At 39.3% G+C, this 24,180-nt stretch overlaps 1 protein-coding gene and 1 long non-coding RNA gene across 3 annotated transcripts in view; both read left to right on the top strand.

The window, feature by feature from the left end:
* Nucleotides 1–24,180, top strand: part of PTPRM (protein tyrosine phosphatase receptor type M) — an 806,716-nt gene that overhangs the window by 181,076 nt on the left and 601,460 nt on the right. For both annotated transcript variants that reach the window (XM_034995810.1, XM_034995812.1), the window contains exon 2: nt 10,517–10,639. In XM_034995810.1, coding sequence (XP_034851701.1) covers nt 10,517–10,639 — 123 coding nt within the window. The remainder of the gene's footprint in view (nt 1–10,516; nt 10,640–24,180) is intronic.
* Nucleotides 18,590–23,032, top strand: LOC118004465. The gene is made up of 2 exons (XR_004677585.1): nt 18,590–20,569; nt 20,656–23,032. It is a non-coding gene; the product is annotated as an uncharacterized LOC118004465 (long non-coding RNA).

Raw genomic sequence — 24,180 nt, forward strand, 5'->3', positions numbered from 1 at the left:
AAAATCCTTTAGGGAACTTCTGAGTTGAAGACCAGTGTACTGTTTCTCAGTAAGCCCAACAGAGCCACTCCCTGACCATTGGCACTGGAATAGACGCTCTTTCCTCATTTGAGCACCATATTGGTAGGAGACTTGTATTTTGGACCCATGTTGTATAAAAAAAAAATTGCACATCTTTGGGTGCGAGAATTATACCGAACCCATTGTGATGTGCACTTTAAGAAAGGCACAAGAGATAAAGGAATAGTGGCTGATGGGTGGGGTGGAGGCCACCAGTTCCTGTTTCGCACTTCCAGCTCATTGGGCCATATGAGCCTTAGGCTCTTGAACTAAATGGAAGACTTCTGTGTTATAATCCCCCCCACCATTTTCATCCTTGAAATCACGTACATTAATTCGTCCTGTGATGCGAGGCTTGCATCTCCCCTTTTCATACAGAGAGCAAGACACAGTCTGTGACTTGTCCTAAGACAGAATAGGTAGTTGACAGATCCAGGACTTAATGTATCCTGGGTCTCAGATTCCAATTAAATAGAGTCAGTCTTACAAGTTACCAATTTTTGTTTTAGAATAATTACACACCTAATGATAGGAAATTGGAATGAATGTTTTACCAAGAGGATATAGGAAATTATATTTACTTTTTCCTTGTAATTTGATTCTACCCAATGAGCGTGATGTGTAGAAAAAAAAAGTTCATTGAGGAAAATACATTTAGTGCAGTTTAGGTTAATCAACATCCAGTGAAAATAAACAATTGGCCGCCTGTTTTAGCTGAATAACATGGCTTGGCTATACTGCATACTGGTGAATTCAGGAGTTTATTTTATCGGCTTTCCCAGGTAATGATTTGGTGCTAATGAAATCATCAAGAGATGGATTTGTAAATCATACTAAACTGGCAGGAGCGCTACTGGGCATAAAATGAAATTCTGTTTTTTTAATTAATTTCTTGAGTTTCTCTGACCAACAACCAGGATCATTTTCTACCTAGGATATCTGCTCTTGTTAAGCAGTTCCAGTTAGGAGAAAAATGACAGATTGGGGGTTTCTTAGAGCATGGAATTCAACACTTTGATCAAGCAATGTTATTCTGTTGCCCTTATTCACCTGAGAGATATTTATGACTAAAAAGAGTTATTTAGAGCAGTGATCTCCAAAAGGCTATCTCCACACTCTTTGAGGTGTATAGGACAATCCCTTTGTGCATGGAAGAAAATATTTGAACTTCAATTTATATTTACTTTGTAGTTTGTGCTTGAAAAGGTCAGCTGTGTGTGTCTATAATAATCTGCATTATATAGTTCGTAAATAAGTAAACATAGGATGATTGTGCCTTTTTCAAAAACTGATAATACCTTCTTAAAAATGTTTAAAGCCACTGATCTGGAGCACTTTTCTAAAATTGGGTCAATGATTAGATTATTCTGGGAATTTTTTTTAAAAGCACAGATTCCCAGGGCTGCTCCCAGAAGAGTCTGGTTAAGTAGGTCGGTCTGGAACAGTGGTTATCATACATTAGTAGGTACCAGAATCACCTGGAGGTCTGGCTTGTTAAAATACAAGACCCCACCCCAGAGTTTCTCATTTAGGAGGTTGGGGGCGGGGCCTGAGAATTTGCATTTCTAACAAGATCCCAGGTGGTACTGCTGGTCCAGGGATCCACTTTTAGAACCGCTGCTCCAGGTTTGGAGCCAGGAGCCAGGAGCCAGGCAACTCCGAAGGACCCAGGCAACTCCACAGATGAAGTGATAAACGCTCATCTAGATTTGACCATCTTCTACCCTAGACAGTTCTTGGAGAGAGTCTATCATTTTGTTTTCCTTTTTTATTCCTATTGCTATGATGGATGCAGACAACTGTTTTTCACACTGTAGTTTTCAATATTGGTGTGGACGATAAGAGGACCAGTGTTAGGTTCAGGTAGACTCAAATTTATAGGGAGTTTATATGAGTGGTTTAATTAAATCCTGTAGCAATTCTATAAGGTACTTATTTGTGAATGGAAAACTGGGGCAGGTCCCTAATGATTTGGATGCATCTGTACAATATTTGGGAATAGAAAAGACACTGTTACCCATTGGAAAAAAAAAAGATTTTAAGATCAATAAGAAAAATGCATTGTTGTTTGTTGCAATCAGGCCTTTTTTAAAATTAGGAATCAATAGATGGATATAAAATGAAGTGAGCAGTAAGTATAATAAGCCATAGAAACTTTAAGAACAAGACAACTCATTTCCTTTGACTTACAGAAAATATATCCATTGGCAAATAGCACTTTTTATAATAGAGCATAGCATTAGCTATTTAAATGCCTGTGTGATGTGTAAAAACTGCTTCCTAGATCAAATTATGTAGAAGAGCATTTCTATAATGCTTAGTGTCTGATTCACTAACCATCACCGGGGCACTCAAAGTTTAAGAGGCTTTATATACTTGCATTGTTTGGCAGGCAATTAAACATAGATGTCACTGAGATTGATTTATAAGAAGAAAGCAGTGGCTTTGCTATGTTGGTGTAGGTTTTTTTAATGCTTAAAACAATTGTGTATATTATGGCTCACTTTGTTTATAGTTTAAAATGTATTAATTTATAGCCATTTATCTGACAGTTTTAATTTAAAATAAGTGGATAAGACCACCTGAGATTACATGTATTTTAGGAAAATAGAACATATAACATTAATTTCTTTGTGAGGTACTTCAGCATTAGTTTTTGATTTGCCCTCTCTGTAGAGAGACCTATTTAATACTTTATGCATTTGGTAAAGGCTGCCTTAAATGGGGTCATTCTTATTTAGAACAAATGAGAAAAATGTTCCAGAAATCTCCACAAGGAGTACTGCAGTCTTTTCACAAAATAACTTTAAATGGACTGTAATTATAACAAGATGAACTTGATTGCTAGAGTGTGTAAGTCATTTTAACCTGTTAAAGGCAGAACAATTCAAAATGTGTATGTATCTTATAAATAAGTTTATGAAATTAACATTTGACTGTCCTCCACAGGCTTCTTAGAAACAGCACTTTGAGGAGCTTATTTGCAATGCGATTCATGCAACAATGTTTATATTATATAAATATTACACATTGTTTACTTTATAGAGGTGCATTCAAAGTAAAAAGGTGCAGATTGGAAAGAGTATGAGCTTTGGACTCAGACCTTGGATGAACTTCTAGCCCTACATTTAACTCTGTGACTTTGGACAAGATATTTGACCACTCCAAACTCCCATTTGTAAAAAGAGGGATGTGTTGATGAATTTCTAGTCAGAAGACAGAAACCACACAGTAACTGGAACAGGGAGAGTTTCATTTAAAGAATAGTTAACTATAACAGTGGATTGGAATACAGGAAATTGGCTAACACAAAGTAAAGAGAGCTCTGAGAATAAAGGAATAGCAAATATGAGGAGCAGGCACTGCTCCAGGGAAGAAATCGGGGTCCAGGAGGAGATCCTTCTAGAGCTGAGATCCAGGGCTCAATGGATGGCAAGAAAGTTGCTGTGGGACCACACCGATGGAGCTCGGAGGAAATGTGTCCTTTGGTGTAGCAGGGGAAGCTATTCATGGGTGGTATCTCTCTTGGAGGCGCTCCGCTGCAAAACTGCTCAGGGGGTACTGGGGTAAGCTACTCTCTGGGGTGCTGCCCACCACCATGCACCTATCAAGCTGGGCACTGGGAAAGCTCCTGCACTGTGGGTCTGGAGAAACCCTGTGGGCTGAGGAACCTTCCAGGGAGCCCTGCGAGACCACCCCTTCCTCCCACAGTGCCTCTCTAGAACCCTCTACTGTTAAAGCTTACTGTCTTGCCCCCTGGGACAGGAAATGTAATTGGAGGACTTGGATACAGTTTTGCAGAGCAAGCAAGGAAAAGTGAATTTAGGACTGAGACATAATGCATTGATAGCTGGCATAAAGGATATCAATGCTTGCCTTTAGGGTTTTTAAGATCAAATAATACATGTAAACATATGCATGGTTTTGTTATGTAACAGTTTCTTTGAATTGAGAGGAAAGTCTCGTACTGGTTGTGAAGAGTAAGTGAAATAATGCTTATATGTTGCCTTCAGCAGAATCTGGCTGGTGCATGGCAGATGTCCACAAAATGGTGGCTGTTAATGCCAGAGAACTTTCTAGATCACAGGTTGTTCTCTGCCTGCCTTAGTAGGGTTCTCACATAGTAGGGTTGATTAGTAACTTTAGGACATATAAACAGTCCCAGATAATGGTTCTCATTCCCAAACCTTAAAGACCTACAGGTAGCAACTTTTGAAGGATCCTGAAGTCAGTTTAGTGGATCTGGACTAGGCTTGTCCAAAACCAAATTGAACAGAGATGAACAATATCAGTATATCTCAGGAGAGAGAAATTTGGTTTGTAAAATATATACGTATGTGTGCTGGGTCAACATGTCATGATCCATATGGGTCACAATGTATAGAACTGTTAAATCATTATATTGTACACCTAAAATTAATATAATACTGTATGTTAATTACACTTCAATAATAAAAAGATAAAAATAAAATGAATAAAATAAAATACTACTCTAAATGGTGGGCTCTAACCCTTGTCAGTTTGTTTTCCTTTGTCTATTCTCCAGGCCTGATGCTTCAGTATGATTGAGAATGGTCATGTGAAAGATCTTATAAGGTTTCCTTTGTGGAAAAAGTGGACCATCCTCTCCTTTACAGCTTCTATCTTAATGATATAATACTATTCTTGGATCTACTGAATAAGTCTATGCTATGCCAAAGAAAGAAGAAAGATAAATTCTCTTCAGTATGTAAATGACAATATTTTATTTTCATAAATCAAGAATGACCTTTATAGACAACTAGCCTTGCTATCTAATTATTGCAAAAAAAAAAAAAAAGTTCAATGTTTCTAAAGCAAAAGCCATAATTTGTGGAGACTTAATTAACATTTAACCAGCTTAGTTTTCAACCATAATAAAAAATGAACATGTTCACTGATTTTGTCACATTTGTAGCTTATTCATCTTGGAATACATAAGGATGGCCTGGGTGTTTTGTGGGGTATACTGAGATTTCTTTCATTGTTCAAGTGGGTATTACATTACACTTCTTTTTTTAATTGAAGATTTTTATTTATTTGAGAGAGAGAGTGAGTGAGAGAGAGAGCGCACAAGCAGGGGGGAGGGAGAGAGAGAAGCAGACTCCCTACTGAGCAGGGAGCCTGACGTTCGGCTCCATCCCAGGACCCCAGTACCATGACCTGAGCCTGAAGGCAGACGCTTAACCAACTAAGCCACCCAGGCGTCCCCTACATTACACTTCTTTTAAACACTTCCAGCCAAAATTGTTGCAGCCAAATTTTGCATAGACTTGGGGAATTCATTACCCATTTTTCTAAAAAGCATTTATTGGGTACTTACAATATACTAGTTCTAGAGAGTACCAAGATGACTAAGATAGAGTTATAACCAAAATTACTTTTCAGCAGAATTCCTACACTATCTATAGGCTTTCATGCGCCTGTTTTTTTTTTTAACTCTGCAATTTTTGTGAAAAAAAAAAAAATATTAGGCCTGATGCCATTTCATCTGATTTCTAAAAGGCGTCTGGCTCTACACGTTAGTCATAGCACAGACTAGTTGCAATTTTTAGTTGGGGAGTAAGTACACAAACTCATGGTAGCCCATTAAGACTTTTTTTGAGAGAAAGAATATTCATAAAGACCATTTTAAAGAATATTATAGCCTTAATCCTAGAATGCACTGAGCTCCCACAAAATCAAGTTTACTGAATCGAAGTTTGGGGACATGCTCCCATAATATTTTACTAAATAGACCCTAAGACCCATTTTATTCTGGTGGTTCCTTTTGAGAACTCCTCATTAACTTATGTTGTTTGCTTCTTACTAGGGAGGACAGTTCTCTCTGGATTTAGGATTAGGAGTAGTCAAGTTTCTTTTGGGTTTTCAGCTTGGGAGATACTATCACATAGTGTTAGGAATGTTGGCTCTCGAGATGCCTGAGTTCAAATCTCTACTTCACTATCTTCCAGCTGTAAGACCTGTGTGAGCTATATAACCAACCTTCTGTGCTCCAGTTTCTTTATCTGTGAAATAAGGATCATAGTGTCTACCTTATAGGTTTGGTATGAGGATTAAAGGATCCCTCAATAAGTGCGCCCTTATCACATTTAGCCCCCATTATTATTTTTTTTTTTAAAGATTTTATTTATTTGACAGAGAGAGACACTGAGAAAGGGAACACAAGTGGGAGTTGGGGGGAGAGGGAGAAGCAGGCTTCCCGCCAAGCAGGGAGCCCGATGGGGGGCTCGATCCCAGGACCCTGGGATCATGACCTGAGCCGAAGGCAGATGCTCAACGACTGAGCCACCCAGGGGCCCCAGCCCCCATTATTAGTTTTGGTACTAATATCATAGTCTCATAGATACTGAGAACTGTGTAATCAGTGATATCTTTCTCTTTGTACTGGCTACTCCAGAGCTTAAAGTGAACTTGTGGCTAACTTCCAGTAAATGAGGCTAGTGACATATTACTTGGCAGTGATGGTGGAGTCCTAGGCCTATTCCTAGTATAATCTTCTATCCTTTTTTCCTTTGCTTTACTTCCCTTGCTTTTGAACTTTTACTTTCCTTTGATTTTGTCCTGGAGCAAGCCAAGTCATCAGTCTTGTACAGAAATCATCATTGTTGTCAGTTACCTGAGTATTTGACATCCATGGACACACTTCCTTTTGCACAATACCTCACTCTTCATCCAGCACATGTTGTGTGGTGTATTTAAATTTGCTAAGGAAAAGTCTTTCCCAATGTCTGATGAGGGCACATGCACATGTGTGTTAGTGTGTACGTGTATGTGTGTGTGGGAGGGGGGGGGGCAGGAGGGAGAGAAAGAATATGAATGATGAAGACAGACCATCCCACCTGGCTTGCATCACCTTTCCTCCATCTTGTGCATGACTTTTGGTTTAGTACTGATTCCTCTCCACAGAGGAGAAATCATTTAATTTGATTTGATGGGGGAATATAGTCCAGTCATGAGCTGTTGGGCAGCAGTCCAAGTAAGACAACTCGGGAGAAACCTTGGCCAGTGTATTGCTGACCACATCCCCATATGTTCCTGTACAAAAGCTGTGTTATTCTGAAAATCAAGGAGGCTTATTTTTGGAAATGCTTCATTTTACTGCATTTTAGGAGACTTGGCTTCCTTATCACATTCTTCATTGGCCCCAAAGCATTTACTTAAGAAACCTCGCAGCCCTCTGTTCTTTGCTCCTACAATGGCTCCATAGAGGAGCCCACAGGAGTGTGTCTGCCTCAGTGCTCACGGCTCTTCACCTTGTGACACACACTTTAAAATTTTCCAATTACATATTCCAACTGTTTGTGATGAAATGAACCCATGAGGGTAATTGTCGTAAGAAGGATTTAAGAACCAGTAATAACTGATACTGGTTGAACATGGCTGACACCGTCATACACTAACTTTACATTTGTTATCTAACTGAATCGTCAGAAACCCTATGTGAGGTATGTTTTATCTCCATTTTATAGCTGGAGAAACCAGGATTCAGAGAGCCAAAGCTGTTTGTCTACAGTCACAAAGCTAGCAGTGGAAGAATGGGGATGTGCCAAATGTTGGACCCTGTTCACTTCGCTACTACACGAAGCTGCCTTGCAAACCAAAGTTTAATTATTCTCTCTTTAATTGGTTATTTTAATTCAGATGTAAATACGTTAATTTCATCTCATTTTAGCTCAGTAAACCACCTTTGCTATTTTTAGGGTCTCACATCAGTTGGATGAAGGCCATTGATGGCTTTGAAAATTGGTGTGCAGGGGGATATATCTTTGGGTGATGGGAAATTCATAGTCTATCCCATTTTCCAGTGGTTTGATAATCATACACGGGTCCAGAAAGAACCGTATCATACGTTTTATGTTTCCTTTCAAGTGGTAAAAACAGCTTTATATAATGGGAAATTATATCCTTATACCAGCATTGTATTAGCCTTTGGGGTTTCCTGTCAGCCATGCATGCCTTTGCATTTATGTTTGGTTATATCTTCAGTGCCAATGGTTGTTTTGTAAACCAGATCTCTAACCAGCATTGAGTTGTGCTGTGGTCGCCTATAGCTATTTTTCACTGTTTAGGATTGCACTGTAGGACTTTCATCAAAGTGCTATCTATGTTTCCATTGAGGGGGGGCCTTTTCTGTCAAAATTCATGGTGGTTTCTTTCTGTCTGAATATTATTAGTGCTATTGCGCCTATCTTCCAGTACTGAAGCTATTTTCTACATCAGAATTAGGGTTTGCAACCAAGGGAAAATAGTTCCTATAGATGTTTGCATAGTCTTCTAACATTTCTCACCGAAATTGGAAAGTTATTAGAATTATGTGCTTTTAAACACTTTCTGAACTTGTTAAAGCTGAGTAGGAGGGAAGTATAAATTACCAGTTGTTGGCAAGGTGAAATATTGCGTTAGTGCTGTATCTTTATAATGAGTTTCTGTTCTCAGTGGAATGTTTAATTGACCAGTTCTGTTAAAGTGTCAGAGAAGACTGTGTCCAGGGTCACTAATTTCACCATCATGCCTGGAGCTAACAACTAAAACAGAGCTAGAAAGCTGGGAGAGACCTTCTGAAATGGTCTGAGTTCCCTTAACTCTGTCCTGTTTGACATTTTTATATCAGCAGTTTGGAGGCAGATATAGAATGTATGCTTCTCAAATTGGCAGATAACCCAAGTCTAGGTAGGATAACTAACACCTGAATGATAAAAATGGGATTCCGAAAGCTCTCAGCAGGCTGGAGTAATGCGTGGCAAATAATAAGATGGGGTTTAGTAAGGATCCATCTACAGCCCTGAGTTCAAATTCAGAAAGTCACTTTCCTTATTACAAGAGAGGGGAAACGGCCCAATGTCAGTGGTCTGAAAAAGACGTATGGGACGTCAGGCTCACAGAAGCTCGGAATGGACTACCAGTCTCCCATGAAAGAGACTGAGGTCCAGAGAAGTCGCCAATTGAATTCTGGCTCCAGCCATTATCACAGGGGCTATCCAGAGAACACCCACCAGGGCAGTGAAAATCAGAAAACCTTCCAGTAGGAGGAATTGGGGGCAGCAAAACATGTTTTGCCTGGAAAATGGAAGACTTAGATCATGACAGCTCTTTTAAATAATCAGCTTTCCTGTGTGAGAGCTGAGATTTTTTTGTACTGTTTCTTCATAGGGTAGAGCTAAGATAAATGAGTATACATTTGAAGAAGCAGAGTTTGGGCCTTTTTAAAGGGGGAATTGTCTACTAGGTAGGGATGCGTTTCTAAATTTTCTGAATGCCTCACCTGTTCAAAGCTGTCTAGCTGTCTAGAAGGTTGTAGAGTTTATGTAAGCATTTGGATGGAAGTTGGCCCAGGTGACCTCTAACATCTGTCTTTACCTCTGAGCTTGAACAATTGCTATTTTATTTTTCTTCTTGCTGCCAGGGCATACACTGCAGACATAGTGCAATAATATTCTTATTTTTGTATTTTCTTGACCAGAACCCTTAATTCTCATCATTGGAAAGTAATTATAATTAATAGTTTTAATTAATATAAGTAATAGCATTATATAATGGATATCAGAATTTTCATAATAATTAATATGATCAACATAATCACTCCCTTTCACAATGTGAAACACTGGTGAAAAGATTTGATACTATAATAATTCAAAGTAACAGGAGACATTTAAGAGGATGTGGGTGGGACTTAAAATCATCAATGTGCCCCAAGATGCTGAAACAGCTGAATTGCTTTGTAAAACTGCATCTTCTTTTATTCTTTGTTTCTTTAAGTAGCTTCATTTCTAGCACCAAAATTAAGCAGATGTTGTACCACATGTTTAGTTTTGCATTTATTCTTGCCTTTAAAAATTGTGTGGGCTATAAGCAAATTCATAATCTCTTTTAATGTTAAGACCTCAAATCTCCAAAGTATTAAAGTAAAACCTGTTTTTATCTTAGATTTAGAATAATTCTTAGAAAAAATATTTTGCAAGCTAAGTTCATGGTCTCTACTACATTTTTCCCCCTGACATTGTGCCAGTGTTATGGTGAAAGCATTTCCCTCTTAATTTTTTGGACACATTATTATGTTTTTCTATTCAAAACATGTTGAGTACCTAGGGCAAGCCTATTAAAGTTTTGAACACAAGATCAGTGATTCCAAATTCCTGCAAATCTGGAAAATAAGAATTATAAATTTGCTTAGGTCTACTTTCATTTGGATTATACACACATTGGATTCTTTTGAGGAACAGTATAGTATAGCAGTATGCAAGGCATGGTTAAGACTCAGGTTGGTTAGCACTTAGCATTTAGGGTACAATAGGGCCAAGATCCATAGTACATGGACACAAAGGTCAAATCAAATTTAGTGTGGTATTGAGTAGGTTTACAGTTACCTCTAATCATCATAGCTTATTCCAGAGGTCTAGTCATTGCTTACATTACTTTTCATTCTTTTACATTTTAGGTGGTTGCCTTTTTGATGAGCCATATAGCACTTGTGGATATAGTCAAGCTGAAGATGATGACTTCCATTGGGAGCAGGTGAACACCTTGACCAAACCAACTTCTGATCCATGGATGCCATCAGGTTTGCATGTAGTTTTAAATTTTCTTTTTAAAATCAAAGTTTCATAAGAGTCTGAATCACAGTAAATACTCATTGGACATTGGCTGAATGAGTGAGGGTGTTGGTCTTTTGGCAGCCCAAAGTAATTAACTAGTGAGAATAGTACAATTAAGAGGACCGGTTATAAAGTACAGAGAGTTCACCTTTGTATCTCTTCTTTTACAGTCTAATTAAAGTTTACCCCCTTTATCTCTGGGTACACCTGAGCTAGATTACTGGGCATTCCCCAGTTGATCCTTTCCCAAGCAGCAGATATGGGAAATAGATGGATGTCTCTTCTGCCAAATGTGTCTAGTGAATGGAACTGTAGCTGGGAAATCCAAATAACAAAGTCTCTGTCACAAATGGGAGACCTTGGAGAATAACTTAAACCTTGTCAGCCTCAGGAGCTCACTTGGCACCAAAGATAAAATGGTGATGCACACATGTGGATACTTTTTTTTCTGGAGAAGTGCTTAGTAAATTTTCCGATGAGTGAAAGACATTTGTTCCATTAAACATCAGCAAGAATTCGACTTCTTATTTTGAAGGAAGAGTGGGAAGGTGTTGATGAGTAAACATTAATCACATTGGAACTTGGTCATTTTAATGGACACCCTTTGCAGGTGGTGGTGTTGGACAGCAGTCTAAGAGTTTAGATTTGCTGATTCATGTTACAACGGGATAAGAATGTGCCCTAGTCAGGATTCACACTGCAAAACATTCTGATTTGGATTTTAGATAAAACACGTTTATTTGTACTTTTTTGTAACTGTAAAGTTCTTCGTTAATACACGCAAATGTAGCAATAATTGCATTTAGTAAGTCATCCCTTTTAAGTAGGAAGTAGAGTTTAATGTCGTTCTTCACTAAGCTTTAACAGTTATGATGCCCACCATGTTCTTTCCCTCTCCTTCCCATATTTATCTCCTTACAACCTCGAAGAAGGGAAGACTGTGCTCTTTGGCACTGCAGCTTTGCTGGGCTTCAGACGTTTCTAGCTGTTAGTTATTTCCCCTCAGCCAACATTCTCCTTTTCTGTCTCCCTTTTTTTCTTATATGTGTGTGCTTTTGAATACGACTTGTGCTTGCATCTGTGGTACTTCAGTTGTTTTTACCAACCCCAGCTCTTGCTTTCATGCTTGCTAGTGAGCAGGGAGTGGGAAGGGGAGCATGGCCGGGCTCCTGACGCAGAGCTGTCCTTCCCCAAATAGGCTCCTCACCCCAGAAGGCCTTCTGGGCATCACCTGTTCTCTCTTGAGGATCCAGCCTGTGTCCAGAAAGGCTGGGGATGGTCGCAGCCATGATAGTGGGGAGGGTGCTCAGAGTTAGTCCTGGGAGAGTTCTCCACAAGAGTGCACTCAGGCTTTTCTTATCTTCTAATTTGGTGTAAAAAAAAAAAAAAAAAGTAATTTCTCGCATTAGCTAGTAGATTTAATTATTGTGGTCCTTTAGTTTGAAGACTGTCTTGGAAAAACTGTCTTTGACAAAGGAGCCCCAATACTGCAGTATCTTTTTCAGCCTTCACTGGTTCTATTTTTGTCACATGATGACTTACCTCCCAGAGGTATCATTTCTTGACACCGTCTTGTCCTTTCCTTCTTTCTGATTCCCCAAAATAGCATCTCAGACCAAATTGTCCAAGTTCTAGATATAGAAAGGATGGGTTCCTAGCAGAGGCCATTACAAAAATGGTAATAATGATCAAAGACTAGTTGTATCCTGGGGCAATCAGTTGGGTAAATGAAAAACAAAGGGGAAGTAACTGTGCAAGCATCTGGCCTTTGAAGGCTCTTCTGCCTTTGAAAGAATGAAGTGGGGGCATTTAAACATTTTGTTTGAATTTACTCTACTTCTGTTGACTAATGGAATACTTGGTGATTAATATCAGGCCTTTGTAACTTCAGGTCTCTGAATGTTTTATCTTCCAACACGTTTCTCAGTTCCATCTGATAGTTACAAAAGGTGTGCCCTCAACCCTGGCCCTCAAATAGGGTGCAGGTCACTGTGGGGGTATGTGGGTTGTTGGGTGTCAGCAGGTCTGGAGGGAGCTGGGGCAAGACTAGCAGTCTGGTTCCTCTTTCCTCCAACGATGTCAGCAGGCATTGGTCCAGATGAGATTTCCGAAAAGTGGTAGTTTCTCCATCAGACTAAATTTCTGCCATAACATAGAACTGCCAATAATATGGTATTTTTTCCTCTTATTCATTAAACAAACTTTAGCCATTAAAAAAATTCCTTTGAGCCCTACTCTGTGCTAATCACAATGCTGATTACTGGGATGGGGGGTGAAAGTTTATAAGAAATGAATCTTTCTCTGTAGGAACTTATATACTTGGGGAAGAGAGTTACAAAAATACAATTAGTGAACAATCTAAGTCCTATATTATTGTCTCACAGACCAGCAGTGCCCTAAGAGCACCAGCTCCTGTGTTATTAAGGGTATGGACTGGTGCTCAGCTGACCTGTCCACCTACAGTGAGAAGTTAAATTCTCAATGAAATTAGGAAATATCATCTTAGAAACTTGGCATATGGTATCCTAAGGTATGGATTTTAAAACAGAGTTTCCAATGTGTATAGACAATATAGCCATGAGTTGCTTTAAGTACTCTTTAGTTACAAGGGATTTCTCCTCCTCCTCCTTTTGCATTAATATGTATAACATGATTTATTTATTTCAAAAACAAATTCCAAAGCTGACCCTCTTGAGCTAAAACAGAAACCAGTTTTATGAATTGGTCAGGGTAAATGGGTGGCAAAATCAGATACAACGTTTCCCAAGGGCTAATTTCCTTAAGCCTTTATTTACAATATGGTTGGATTTGTTCTCACATGTATATTTGTATGTGTTCTCTCCTGTGTAGGATGGTTCTGTGATGCCTTAGACCAAGGGTTGGCATACTATGTCCTTCAGGCCAAATCCAGCCTATTGCCAGTTTTTTGGATAGCTCAAAAGCTAAGAATGGTTTTTATGTTTTTATGTTTAAAGATTTTGTTTATATGAGAGAGAGAGAGAAAGTGCAAGTGGGGAAGAGAGGGAGAAGCAGGCTCCCTGCTGAGCCGGGAGCCCAATGGCAGGGGTCAATCCCAGGAGCCTGGGATCCTGACCTAAGCTGAAGGCAGTCGCTTAACGGACTGAGCTATCCAGGCGCCCCAGTTTTTATGTTTTTAAATGGTTGAAAAAAATCTAAATAATAATAATGTTTTGTGACACGTGAAATTCAAATTTCATTGTCCATAAACAAAGTTTTACTGGCATGGAGCCTTGGGCATTTGTTAAACATCGTCTGTGATTGGTTTCAAGCCACAGTGGCAGGGCTGAGAACAGATACCACAACGGATACCGTAGGGTTCACTAAGCCTAGATATTTACTGTCTGGTCCTTTATGGAAAAATTTTGCTGACCCCTGTCTTAGACCATTTTTGCATCAGCCTGTGATAGTTGCTTTGGACTCCGTTTATATTGTTATTGCTTCTGTATTCATATTATAATTATTAATACCCAAATACTATTTCATATTTTCTCTTACTTTCAGATGATATATTTTCCAAACATTAGGCGATTAAAATCATAAGAAAAAAACATGATAATTAGGAATTTTCTCTATTAAAAAAGCATTGTGATTTTTCCTTATTGTGTAATACCATCATCCTTGTGGGACTCTTGTGATTCTAATAAGCAAGTGATCCATCAATATGATTTTTAAAATTATGACAGTGAAAGACTGAAATTTTCACTCTAAATTTGCTCTAATTAAAATTTATTTTCTTTTTCTGGGTCTTTTTTTGAGATTGATGTTTTACTGTGTATATGGTTTGTTTCTCTGTATCTTCATGTGTAAGGTTATTTTTAGCCACATTTAAAAAATTTAAATACAGCCTGGAGCTTTATATAAGCCAACTTGATAACTACTCTAAGGCTGTGACATTGGCTCTGGAAATACATGTTTAGGGCAAATAAAGCCAAATACCATTTAAATTTTTGTATTTGAAGTTGACGTTTATGTTACAGATTAGACTTTTGCAGCTAGTGCTGAACCAGTTTGTCTAATGGTAAAACTATGCCACACATGGTTTCTCAGGTGTGTGGTTCATTTCCTATCAATTATCTCCATTAGCAATGGGGAATTTTCTTAAATTTTATCATAAGTTTACTTTGATGTTTACTTTGATAGTTTACTACTATCAAAGTTTACTACTTTGAGCGCAAGAACCCTTGATTAAGTAACCAAATAATAACCTGGTACATTTTGTTAGCACTGTTGTGTACTTTCTGTACCAGTACATTGTGTAATTATCAGAGTAGATTAAGAAGTATTGGGTAAGAAGTGTTTTATCATGTAAAAATACCTGCACAGTTTGACAGCTGTTTTTATATTTTTATATTTCATTAAAGGATATTGTTTTTACCTTCATGCTCGAGTTCTATAAAATGGATATTTAACAAGTTCCCTGTCTGGTGTATAAGAAAATGCAACTTTGTCTTATACAAAAAATTAAAATAATAAACAATAAATAAATAAATAAACCTGTCCATAATATTAAAAATGTAAACATAGCTTATAACCGTAGCCATTTAATAACTCATAATATTGACATTTGTCTATACCTGACATGGTCCCCTTAAGAAATCATACCTCCAGCAGAGCTGTAATTAAGTGAATTTGGTTCCCAGTGCTGGGAAAACTTAACAGGAGGTGTAGCATGTCACTAGGGAAAGCTCATGTAGCCTTCTACACTTACTTTATATGTTGCAAACTGGGAACGATGGTGTTTCTGATCTTCACTGAGATGCTATGACTAAGGATTGAGTCATTTCTGTGGGTGCCCCTATGAAAGGCAGAGAGAAGGAAGTGTTGGATGGAGGGGCAATATGCATTTTGAGTGTGATGACCCAGAAAATAGAAAAAAAAGACCACATCTATTTGTGTAGGGTCAGTTTCACATTTGGGAAAGATGATGGATTGGCAGACAAAGGAATTGGAATTTCCTCTTTGGGTGTGTTCATCAGGCATGTTTTCCTCTTGCTAGGGAACACTTCCCTATTTATTCACACTTCAGGGCTTATGCAAGGTTTAGTAAGTGATGAAGACTATGGGGTTGAAAAGGCATTTTTCTTCCTTAAATTTCAGTGTGTATCTAGTGAGTAGTATTTTTGGCACAGAATACTCAGACAGTTGTCTAATTACCTCATTCATTCTTTGAATCTGTCAACATTCAACAAATATTTACTTAACACCTGCGATGTTCTAGGCATTGTTATTCATCACATCAGGATTCATCACTGAGTGAGCCAAGTAAGGACCCCTCTCTGGTGCACCTTTCATCCTCAGTCTGGTAAGATGGTTCTTGGATTGCCAAAAGATTCTAACCGTTAAGACCACATATTCCCTGATTTATCAATGACTTGCTGGAACTGAGTACTTGAAAGGTAATGCAAAATTTGGTTCATCAGACTTAGCACGCTATAGCATCAAATTTAGCTTTCTTGGATGCTTTGTACCTTCAAAAAAATAACAAGAGCAAAAAAAATTTATATTGCAGGCAAGTGGCAGCCCAGTACCCTCTGATCATTCTTCTTTCTCAAACAAAGGAATCTTGTACATGTAAATGACTCTCTCTTAGCAGTTAACAAAGTTTGCTTCTTTGATGTGTGTCTTTGATCCTGATGAGGACCCTCATGAGGATTGGGAGGCATTGTCTCTATTTTATACCTTAGGAGACTGAAGTTCAGAAGAATTAAACCTGCTCCAGGCTTACAGGTCAAAGAGCCAGCTCCCAATTTTGCTCTTCTGGAGTACTGAGAAGTGATCTTCCCACATGAGCACATGCACCTAGCGAGGGGATAGTCTTCATCCCAGGGGGCAACTTTCTGAATCTTCTGAAAATGAACATGAAGGCTCATTCATTGTGGGGGCTGTGGGTCCCACCCAGGTCAGATGCTGGCTCTGTCACTTTGTAGTTACTGACCTTGAGCAGCTTCTTAAACTCTCGGTTTCCCAGCCTCCTTATCTGTGAACTCTGAGTTAGTAATGTATGTTTGTGGGGTGATGGGTGTGGGCCTGTCTATGCTGGAGCTGCACTAGTAAGATCTGTCCCCTTGGTGATTGCATCCTCGGGGGAGGCAGGCAGTAGCTAATAGGCAGAGACATACACTATGATGGTGGGATGTCCTGAGGGCTGTGGAGAAAAGCTACATGAGGATAAGATCCTAGCAAGTGATGGGAGCAGGAGACAGGACCAGCCTCTCTAAAGAGGTGATCTGTGAGCAGAGATGGGGATCCCATTGAGGACAAGGAGAACATGGAGGTTGAGTCATCTGGGCAGAGGGAAGAGCGGGAGCCAAGCCCGGGGGCAGAGGTGAGCTCTGCTGGATGGAGTGGAGCAGTCAGTCTTACAGGATCCTGAAGGCTATGGAAATGTGTTTAGAACCTGCCTCATAGGGTTGTTTACCAGGTGAGACAAGATAATCAACTTTGGGAACTTGACCTCATACCTGGTCCAGCACAGTATACAAGAAATGTTCTTCTTTTATTATTATTATTATTATTTTTTAAAGATTTTATTTATTTTTTTGACAGAGAGAGACACAGCGAAAGAGGAAACACAAGCAGCAGGGAGCCCGATGCGGGGCTCGATCCCAGGACACTGGGATCATGACCTGAGCCGAAGGCAGACGCTTAACGACTGAGCCACCCAGGCGCCCCTTCTTTTATTATTATTAAGTAACTTTCCAGGAGCAATTTGGTATGAATTCATATTTTAGCATAATTTGGACTCTGAGTAAAGTTCATGCCAAGTTCTTATTTTTTCTTCTAAATGATATCGAATAAAAAACAGAAGATATAGACCTTGATATAATTTTTGAATGGATTAAAAAAGCAAGCTGAAAGAAGTCCATTAAAATACTGACAATCTTTACTTCAGGATGGGAGGATTGGGGGTAATTGCCTTATCATTTCTATGTCACACATTTCCTTTATGATCACGTATAACTTTATAATCAAAAGTAACACTTAATTTTTTTAGGGGATGGTCATTAAATTGGCATCTTTTGGGTCGATTCTGAATGTTTCCAGTCATCGAACTCAGGAAATAAAAACAGTTTTGTTGTCCTTGGGAACCTCATTCAAGTATCCCATTGAGAAATGCCTGCCTGCCATCCAGATGTAAGATAGTCATTGATGGACACTCCTCCATACATCTCACTCAGATTGCCTTGGTGAGGCTTGGGATGGGTTTCCAGTTAAACAGTGCATGAGACACAGTGAAAGAAATTGGCCTGGAGTTGTATTCTCTATTATAAATTATAAAATTTAGAAAAATAACTTTAGAGTGTAATTAAGAAAACCCATTTCAGATCATTGATCTCTGGGGAGATCTTAATTAAAACAGGGTGGGGCTCTCGGTAGCCTCAATTTAACATGGGTATCAACAACATAAAATTGACCATTTTAACCATTTTTAAGGGTTCAGTGGTACTAAGTACATTCACATTGTTGCACAACCATCTCCACCGTCCATCTCCGGAACTTTTTTATCTTCCCAATCTGAAACTCTGCACCCACAAGACACTATGTCCCCATTCTCTCCTCCACCCAGGCCCTGGTAGCCCCCATTCTACTTCCTGTCTCTGTGAATTTGACTACTCTAGGTCCCTCATAGGGACTCTGTAAAGTTTTTCATACGCAAAATCTTTCAAGATCAGGGCGGTCTTGGTTTTGTGTTATTGTTACTGTTTTTTGTTTGAAAAGTGTCTTGATTTTTTTTAATTTTTTATTTTATTTTTTTTAAAGATTTTATTTATTTATTTGACAGAGAGACACAGTGAGAGAGGGAACACAAGCAGGGGGAGTGGGAGAGGGAGAAGCAGGCTCCCCGCAGAGCAGGGAGCCCAATGCAGGGGTCGATCCCAGTACCCTGGGATCATGACCTGAGCCGAAGGCAGATGCTTAACGACTGAGCCACCCAGTCGCCCCAAAGTGTCTTGATTTTTAATAGTTAATTGTTTCAAGAGGGCCAGGGGCCATTGTAATATGTATGATCACTCATTTCAATCATTTATATTCAGTGTTCTCCTTTAAATTTGTTTAAATTCTTGTCTTGGCTGATTGGAAACTGTAACAGAAAGTAAGAACAGGGGCTGGCTATTTTTTAAATATTTCTAAAAAGGATACAAGTAAGTCTATATATATAAATACATGTTTTTAAAATACGTTCATTCCTTGCTTGATTTCCTATAAAATTGTATGACATCATAAGAGATATGTGAAGCCGAGTAATGAAATAAATAGACCAATCATGAGAGAGCTTGTAAATCTCTCAGAATCTGAGCAAAGGAAGGGATGCAAGAAAGGTTCAGAGCGAGGGATGGGGCCGTTATGTTAGCCAGCCTGAGAAAATCACACTGAGGTCAGTGCTCACATATCCTGTGTTCTGTGTGCAAGGCCCCCTGGAGCTGGGCATGGCAAAGTGTTGGAAAAGATGAGCTAACTTTGGCATGGGAGTCAAAAGAAGGGCCAGTGGACTTTGAGGTGAAACTCAGTGTCTGTCTTTGGGATGCAGATTTCTCATTGGCCTGCAGAGGCGGCGGGTAGGGAGGGGCTGATTAGAAAACAGTTTCTCTAGAGACCAGAGAGCCTGAGGCCTGAGGGAGACAAGCCAGTTGGGTCTGGAGCTGCCAAGCAGCCTCTTTGCTTTATGGAGGGCAGGATCTTTGGGTCAAATGGGTTTTGGGTGGGCTACTGATATACTAGCTTACATGGCCGCTGGTAGGTTAAAGTTGCCCTCACAGGGCGTGGAGGGGGCCTTGGAAGTTCTGTGTGGCCCCAGGGCTCTGGGTCACCCTGTCTCCTGCTGCCCGTGTCCTACAGAAGCAGGCTCCCCATTATGTGCCTCTGAGACTTTCCATGGCCCCGGGGATCCAGGAGATGAATAAATTTAAATAAGAAATGGTTAAGCCTGGATTATCTTTTTACCTGAAGACCAGGGAGAAACGGAAGCCTCTTTGAGAGCTCCAGCTGTGTGTGAGGCTCTGGGGACTGAGGATATAGCCATGAACTGCGCCCTGTCTTCCAGGAGATGTAGAAGTGGGGTGGCCAGTGCTCTGCAGGGGGCAGGCTGCTGCCCCAACAGAGACTGGTGGGTGAGGGTGAGCAGAAGGCCTCCAGGAGGAAGTGCTCCCAGGAGGGACCATAAGAGCATGAGGTGTGAGGCCAGAGCAGGTGCCATCAGGGAACTATGGACATCATAGCCTGGGGGAAGAAAGAGGCTTAAAGGCTATACTGAGCTGGGGAGGATGCAAAGCAAGGAGGTCATTTGTTGATTTCTGGCAGAGGAGAAAAAAAAGATGTTATTTGACCAAGTGTGCATGGAGGAAAATTCAAAATTGCTCATCAGAGGGTATCAGGAAAAGATGTCCTAAGGAAATTTGGTTAGTAAATAAATAAATACCAAAAAGCATATGAATATATGGGACAATGTCCTTGATCTTGGGAGATCAATGCTAAAGTGTTTAGGGGTGTCTGGGTGTCTGTGTAGAAAAAAAATGTATGCATGTGCACACGTGTGTGTTGAGAGGGAATGCAAATGTGGTAAGATGTTAACAATTGTTAAGTCTAGGTCAAGTGTATGTAAGTATTTATTGTACTGCTTTTTCAACTGTTCCGTAGTTTTGAAAGTAAGCATAATGTGCGGTATGTGTGGGGAAACAAAAGGCAGCAGAGTGAGGTACACCAACTTGGGGCCATGCCAAAGCAACGATTGTACACAGATGCATTTTATTTTAGGCCAAATGCTATCCTGTCACATTGCATTGAAAATATTTATGTTTATATTTTGAAAACCTAAGTTGACCCATGTCTTCCCTTTCCGAACATATCAGGATGATTCCTTGGTCTTTATTGGAGAGGTTTAGTGGAGCTTTGAAAACCTAAGTTGACCCATGTCTTCCCTTTCCAAACATATCAGGATGATTCCTTGGTCTTTATTGGAGAGGTTTAGTGGAGCCATGCACTGAGTGAGATTGACTAACTTCAGGGATGTAATTTTAGGACTCCCTAAAATTAGGACACATGCTTTACACTGTGGTCTTATGCCTCAGTGAGGGTACCAAGTATAAAGATCGTTATCCTATTGGTAGATATTTTAGTGGCTAACTGAAACTTTGTAAGAAGATGCATAAGGAATTATTAAATTTTATTTTTGGATACATGCCTGCATTCATTTGTATCCTGTCCATAATATGGGGCTGAATACAGAAAATAATCATACAGCATTTCTTGGCAAACCCCATGAAATTATTGTGTAGATCATTATTTCAAATAAGTGGCCTTTAATGAATAGTTGGCTGATACTTCATTCTAGGAGATTGTGATAAATTATATCTTAAAGTGATATTTAAAAGCTTAATGGTTGAAAGAGAAATAAATATGGCTATTTAATTCATTGTCGGCTGGACAGTCATAATGCCTCTCTCTGGTGGGTGGACAAATTGAGACAACTGATGATACAGCAGTAAGTGTCCGAATCAGCTATGTGGGGTAGCACATGACTGTAGCAGCATTCTTAGAGAGGATGTCACTGGAAATGTGTTTTTTCACATGGCCTGTCCTTATTTGTATGCTTTAGGTCATCTGATATGGGGTTGTTTCTTAATTTTATCTTCCCCGGTTCCTTTTAGGGCACTTGAAAGGGACATCTTTTGTATTTACATGTACAAAATATTGAAATCCTTGGCATCCGACTTGGAGACATAGACTGGGTTTGATTCAGTGCATTTTAAAGCAGATCTACATCAGTGAGGTTTCTGGTCGTCATCCTGGGAAATTATGAAATATCCCTTACAGCCGTTCCTTTCCATCTTTGTTGACTGTGATACTCATCCTTTTAAACACACATCTTGTGAAAATGGTCATCTCCCCAATCGTACTTGATCAACACAGCGTACCTTACTTAGTTCCTCCTGATAGTCCTGGCTCACTGTGGAGTGACAGGCTGCAATTTGCCAGCAGGTCAACGACCGAGCTGATGACAAGTGACCTTTCTAACACTGCAATCAATGCTTGTTATTTGGGAAACAAAATGATACAGTTTGTATTTTTCAGCAGATGGGTCATTGGGTCAGCCCACCATTGACATGTGAATTTGTTACTTGGGCTGGGTGAGTCAATTCAGACAGGAATGTTAATTTATTTGAATTGATCTGGGTCTTGCTCTTATGAAAAGGTGTTGGACATTTGTTAGTGGCACAAATTATTATAAGTAATTGGTTTTACATGTCAGTCAAACAAAGGCTTTTAGAAAGTCTGTTTTACACAATAGCACTGTATACTAGCTTAGGCGAGTAGACCATAATATGTTTTGTTTAGAGTTGATGTTTCTCAATTACTGTGGAAGAAAATCTTAAATATGTGAATTCGTATGTGTCATTTAAATACTTGTTCTCCATGTTTTTCATGAAATGTGTTTCATGAGGCTCCGTGAGTACATGGTCATGAGGGCGAATAATTTCAGGAAAAGATCCTGGAAAGACATGAGCTGCCTGAAGAGCTAGCCCTTGGGGTAGTCAGTAGGGCTGCTGAATAGCTGCTTCAGCTTTCACCTTCAAGAAACATGGGAGGATTGTGTGTTTCTGTCCCCTTGGATTTCAACGTGGCTACACTGATTTGGCTGGTGAAATGTGAGTAGAAGTGACACGTGTCACTTTCAGGCAGAGCTCCCACAGCCAGTTTGAGATTCCTCATGTTCTCTTCTCTTTTTCCTGCCTTGCTAATTGTGGAAGCATTGGGATGCTTTTAACCTGGGTGCCTGAGGGAGGAAATGGAGCAGTGACTTCTCTCCGCAACCCCCCCCCCCCGCACCCCTTCCCCCCACAAACTCACTTGGCCGACTGCAGGGGGCATGTGCCTGAGGGAGACAGAAACTTCCTTGTGTTATGCCACTGAGATTTTGCAGTAGTGTGTGGAGTGGATCTCAAACTCTTTGGTCTTAGGGCCTCTTTATACTCTTAAAAAATATTTTTTGAAACATTTAAAGAGCTTTTTTGTTCATGTGGGTAGTATCTGTTTATATTTTCTGGATTAGAAATTAAAACTGAGAAATTTTGAAAAGAGTGCATAAGCACACATTCCATTAGCCAGAGCAGTGATGTACATCTGTGAGTAAATGAGAACGAAATGGGAATAGTAAAGTCAAATAATGTCATATTATTCTCATGAAAACTGTTTTGACCTTGTGGATTCCCTGAAAGGGTCTTGTGGATTCCGGGGTCCCTGGAAGACACTCTGAGAACCGCTGACCTAAACTGTCTTAAGTGAAATGCCTTCCTTGGCAATTTACAATAAAGGCTCAGACAACTCTGGGGGTGGGGGAAGAGAGGAGGGAAAAAGATTCTGGAAATATTGCCAAAAGGGTATCTGTGAGTTTCATAACTCACTTTTTCTTTTTGAATAAAGACAATATCAATACTTCATTCCTAGAAGTATTAAAAGGTATTTATTATAAATATAATATAAATATTATATATTTAAATAAATATATAAATACATAAACTATATTATTTTTAATTTATTAAATAAAAATATAAAAAATATATAAATATAAAAATAAGTATATTATTTAAAATAAAACAAAACCCCAAATTACATTGTACAAAATCATATAACTGAATTTTACAAATTCTATGAAGGTCAAGTTTATGAAATATCATACTCTAGAAAAATTTGAAAGTAGGATTAACATTCATATATTTGAAATTGTTTGGGTGGAAGCTTTCTGGACAGCAGAGGGTTGGATAAAGTGAATTTTATACCTATCCATATGTAGGGAAGTTGTATAAATTCATTGGTAGTGCTACTTCTGAGATTTTTAACTGCGGAACTGTCATATATATTGTCATGATAAAATGATTTTAACTCCTTTTATTATGAAATGTGCAGTGACAAAGTGATATAAAAATGGCTGAACATTATTCAGGGAGACTTGGAAATTGTGCTCGATAGAAGCTACATAGGAACTGATAACAAATCCTGCGGGTGAACCTACCAGTCCCATATCTCCCCGATAACAATAGCCACATTATGTAAGATGACACATTCATTCCCAAAGATAGGAGTTCGAACAGCATTTGCTAATATTTAAAAGGCATGGTAAATAAACTTTTTCTGAGTCGAATGTTAACACAGCCATGGAAAGAGTTATCAGGGGAATCTAGTGATCTTTATAGATTCGTCCAGCAGTGCCTGTGGGCAGGCACTGTTCTTGTATCCTGGAAGGTAAAGACCATTACGGATGACCTAAGCGCAAGGAGGCAATGCTTTACTTGATAGACCAAGTATTAAAATAGAATAAAGCACTGACCTGAAGAAAAGAAAATTAAATTTATGAAGTGGCAAAAGACTCACTAAGGATGAATTTCATCTACTAATTGCCTACCCATTACGGTGGCTTTTGAAGCCTGGACTCACTTGAGAAAGTCCCTGTTATTTGGAGGCCCCCGCAGGCTGGGAAGACTTCAACAAG

Source organism: Mirounga leonina, unplaced genomic scaffold (genome assembly GCF_011800145.1).
Source record: "Mirounga leonina isolate KUSES-001 unplaced genomic scaffold, KU_Mleo_1.0 Mir_93, whole genome shotgun sequence".
In the NCBI taxonomy this organism is placed as follows: Eukaryota; Metazoa; Chordata; class Mammalia; order Carnivora; family Phocidae; genus Mirounga; species Mirounga leonina.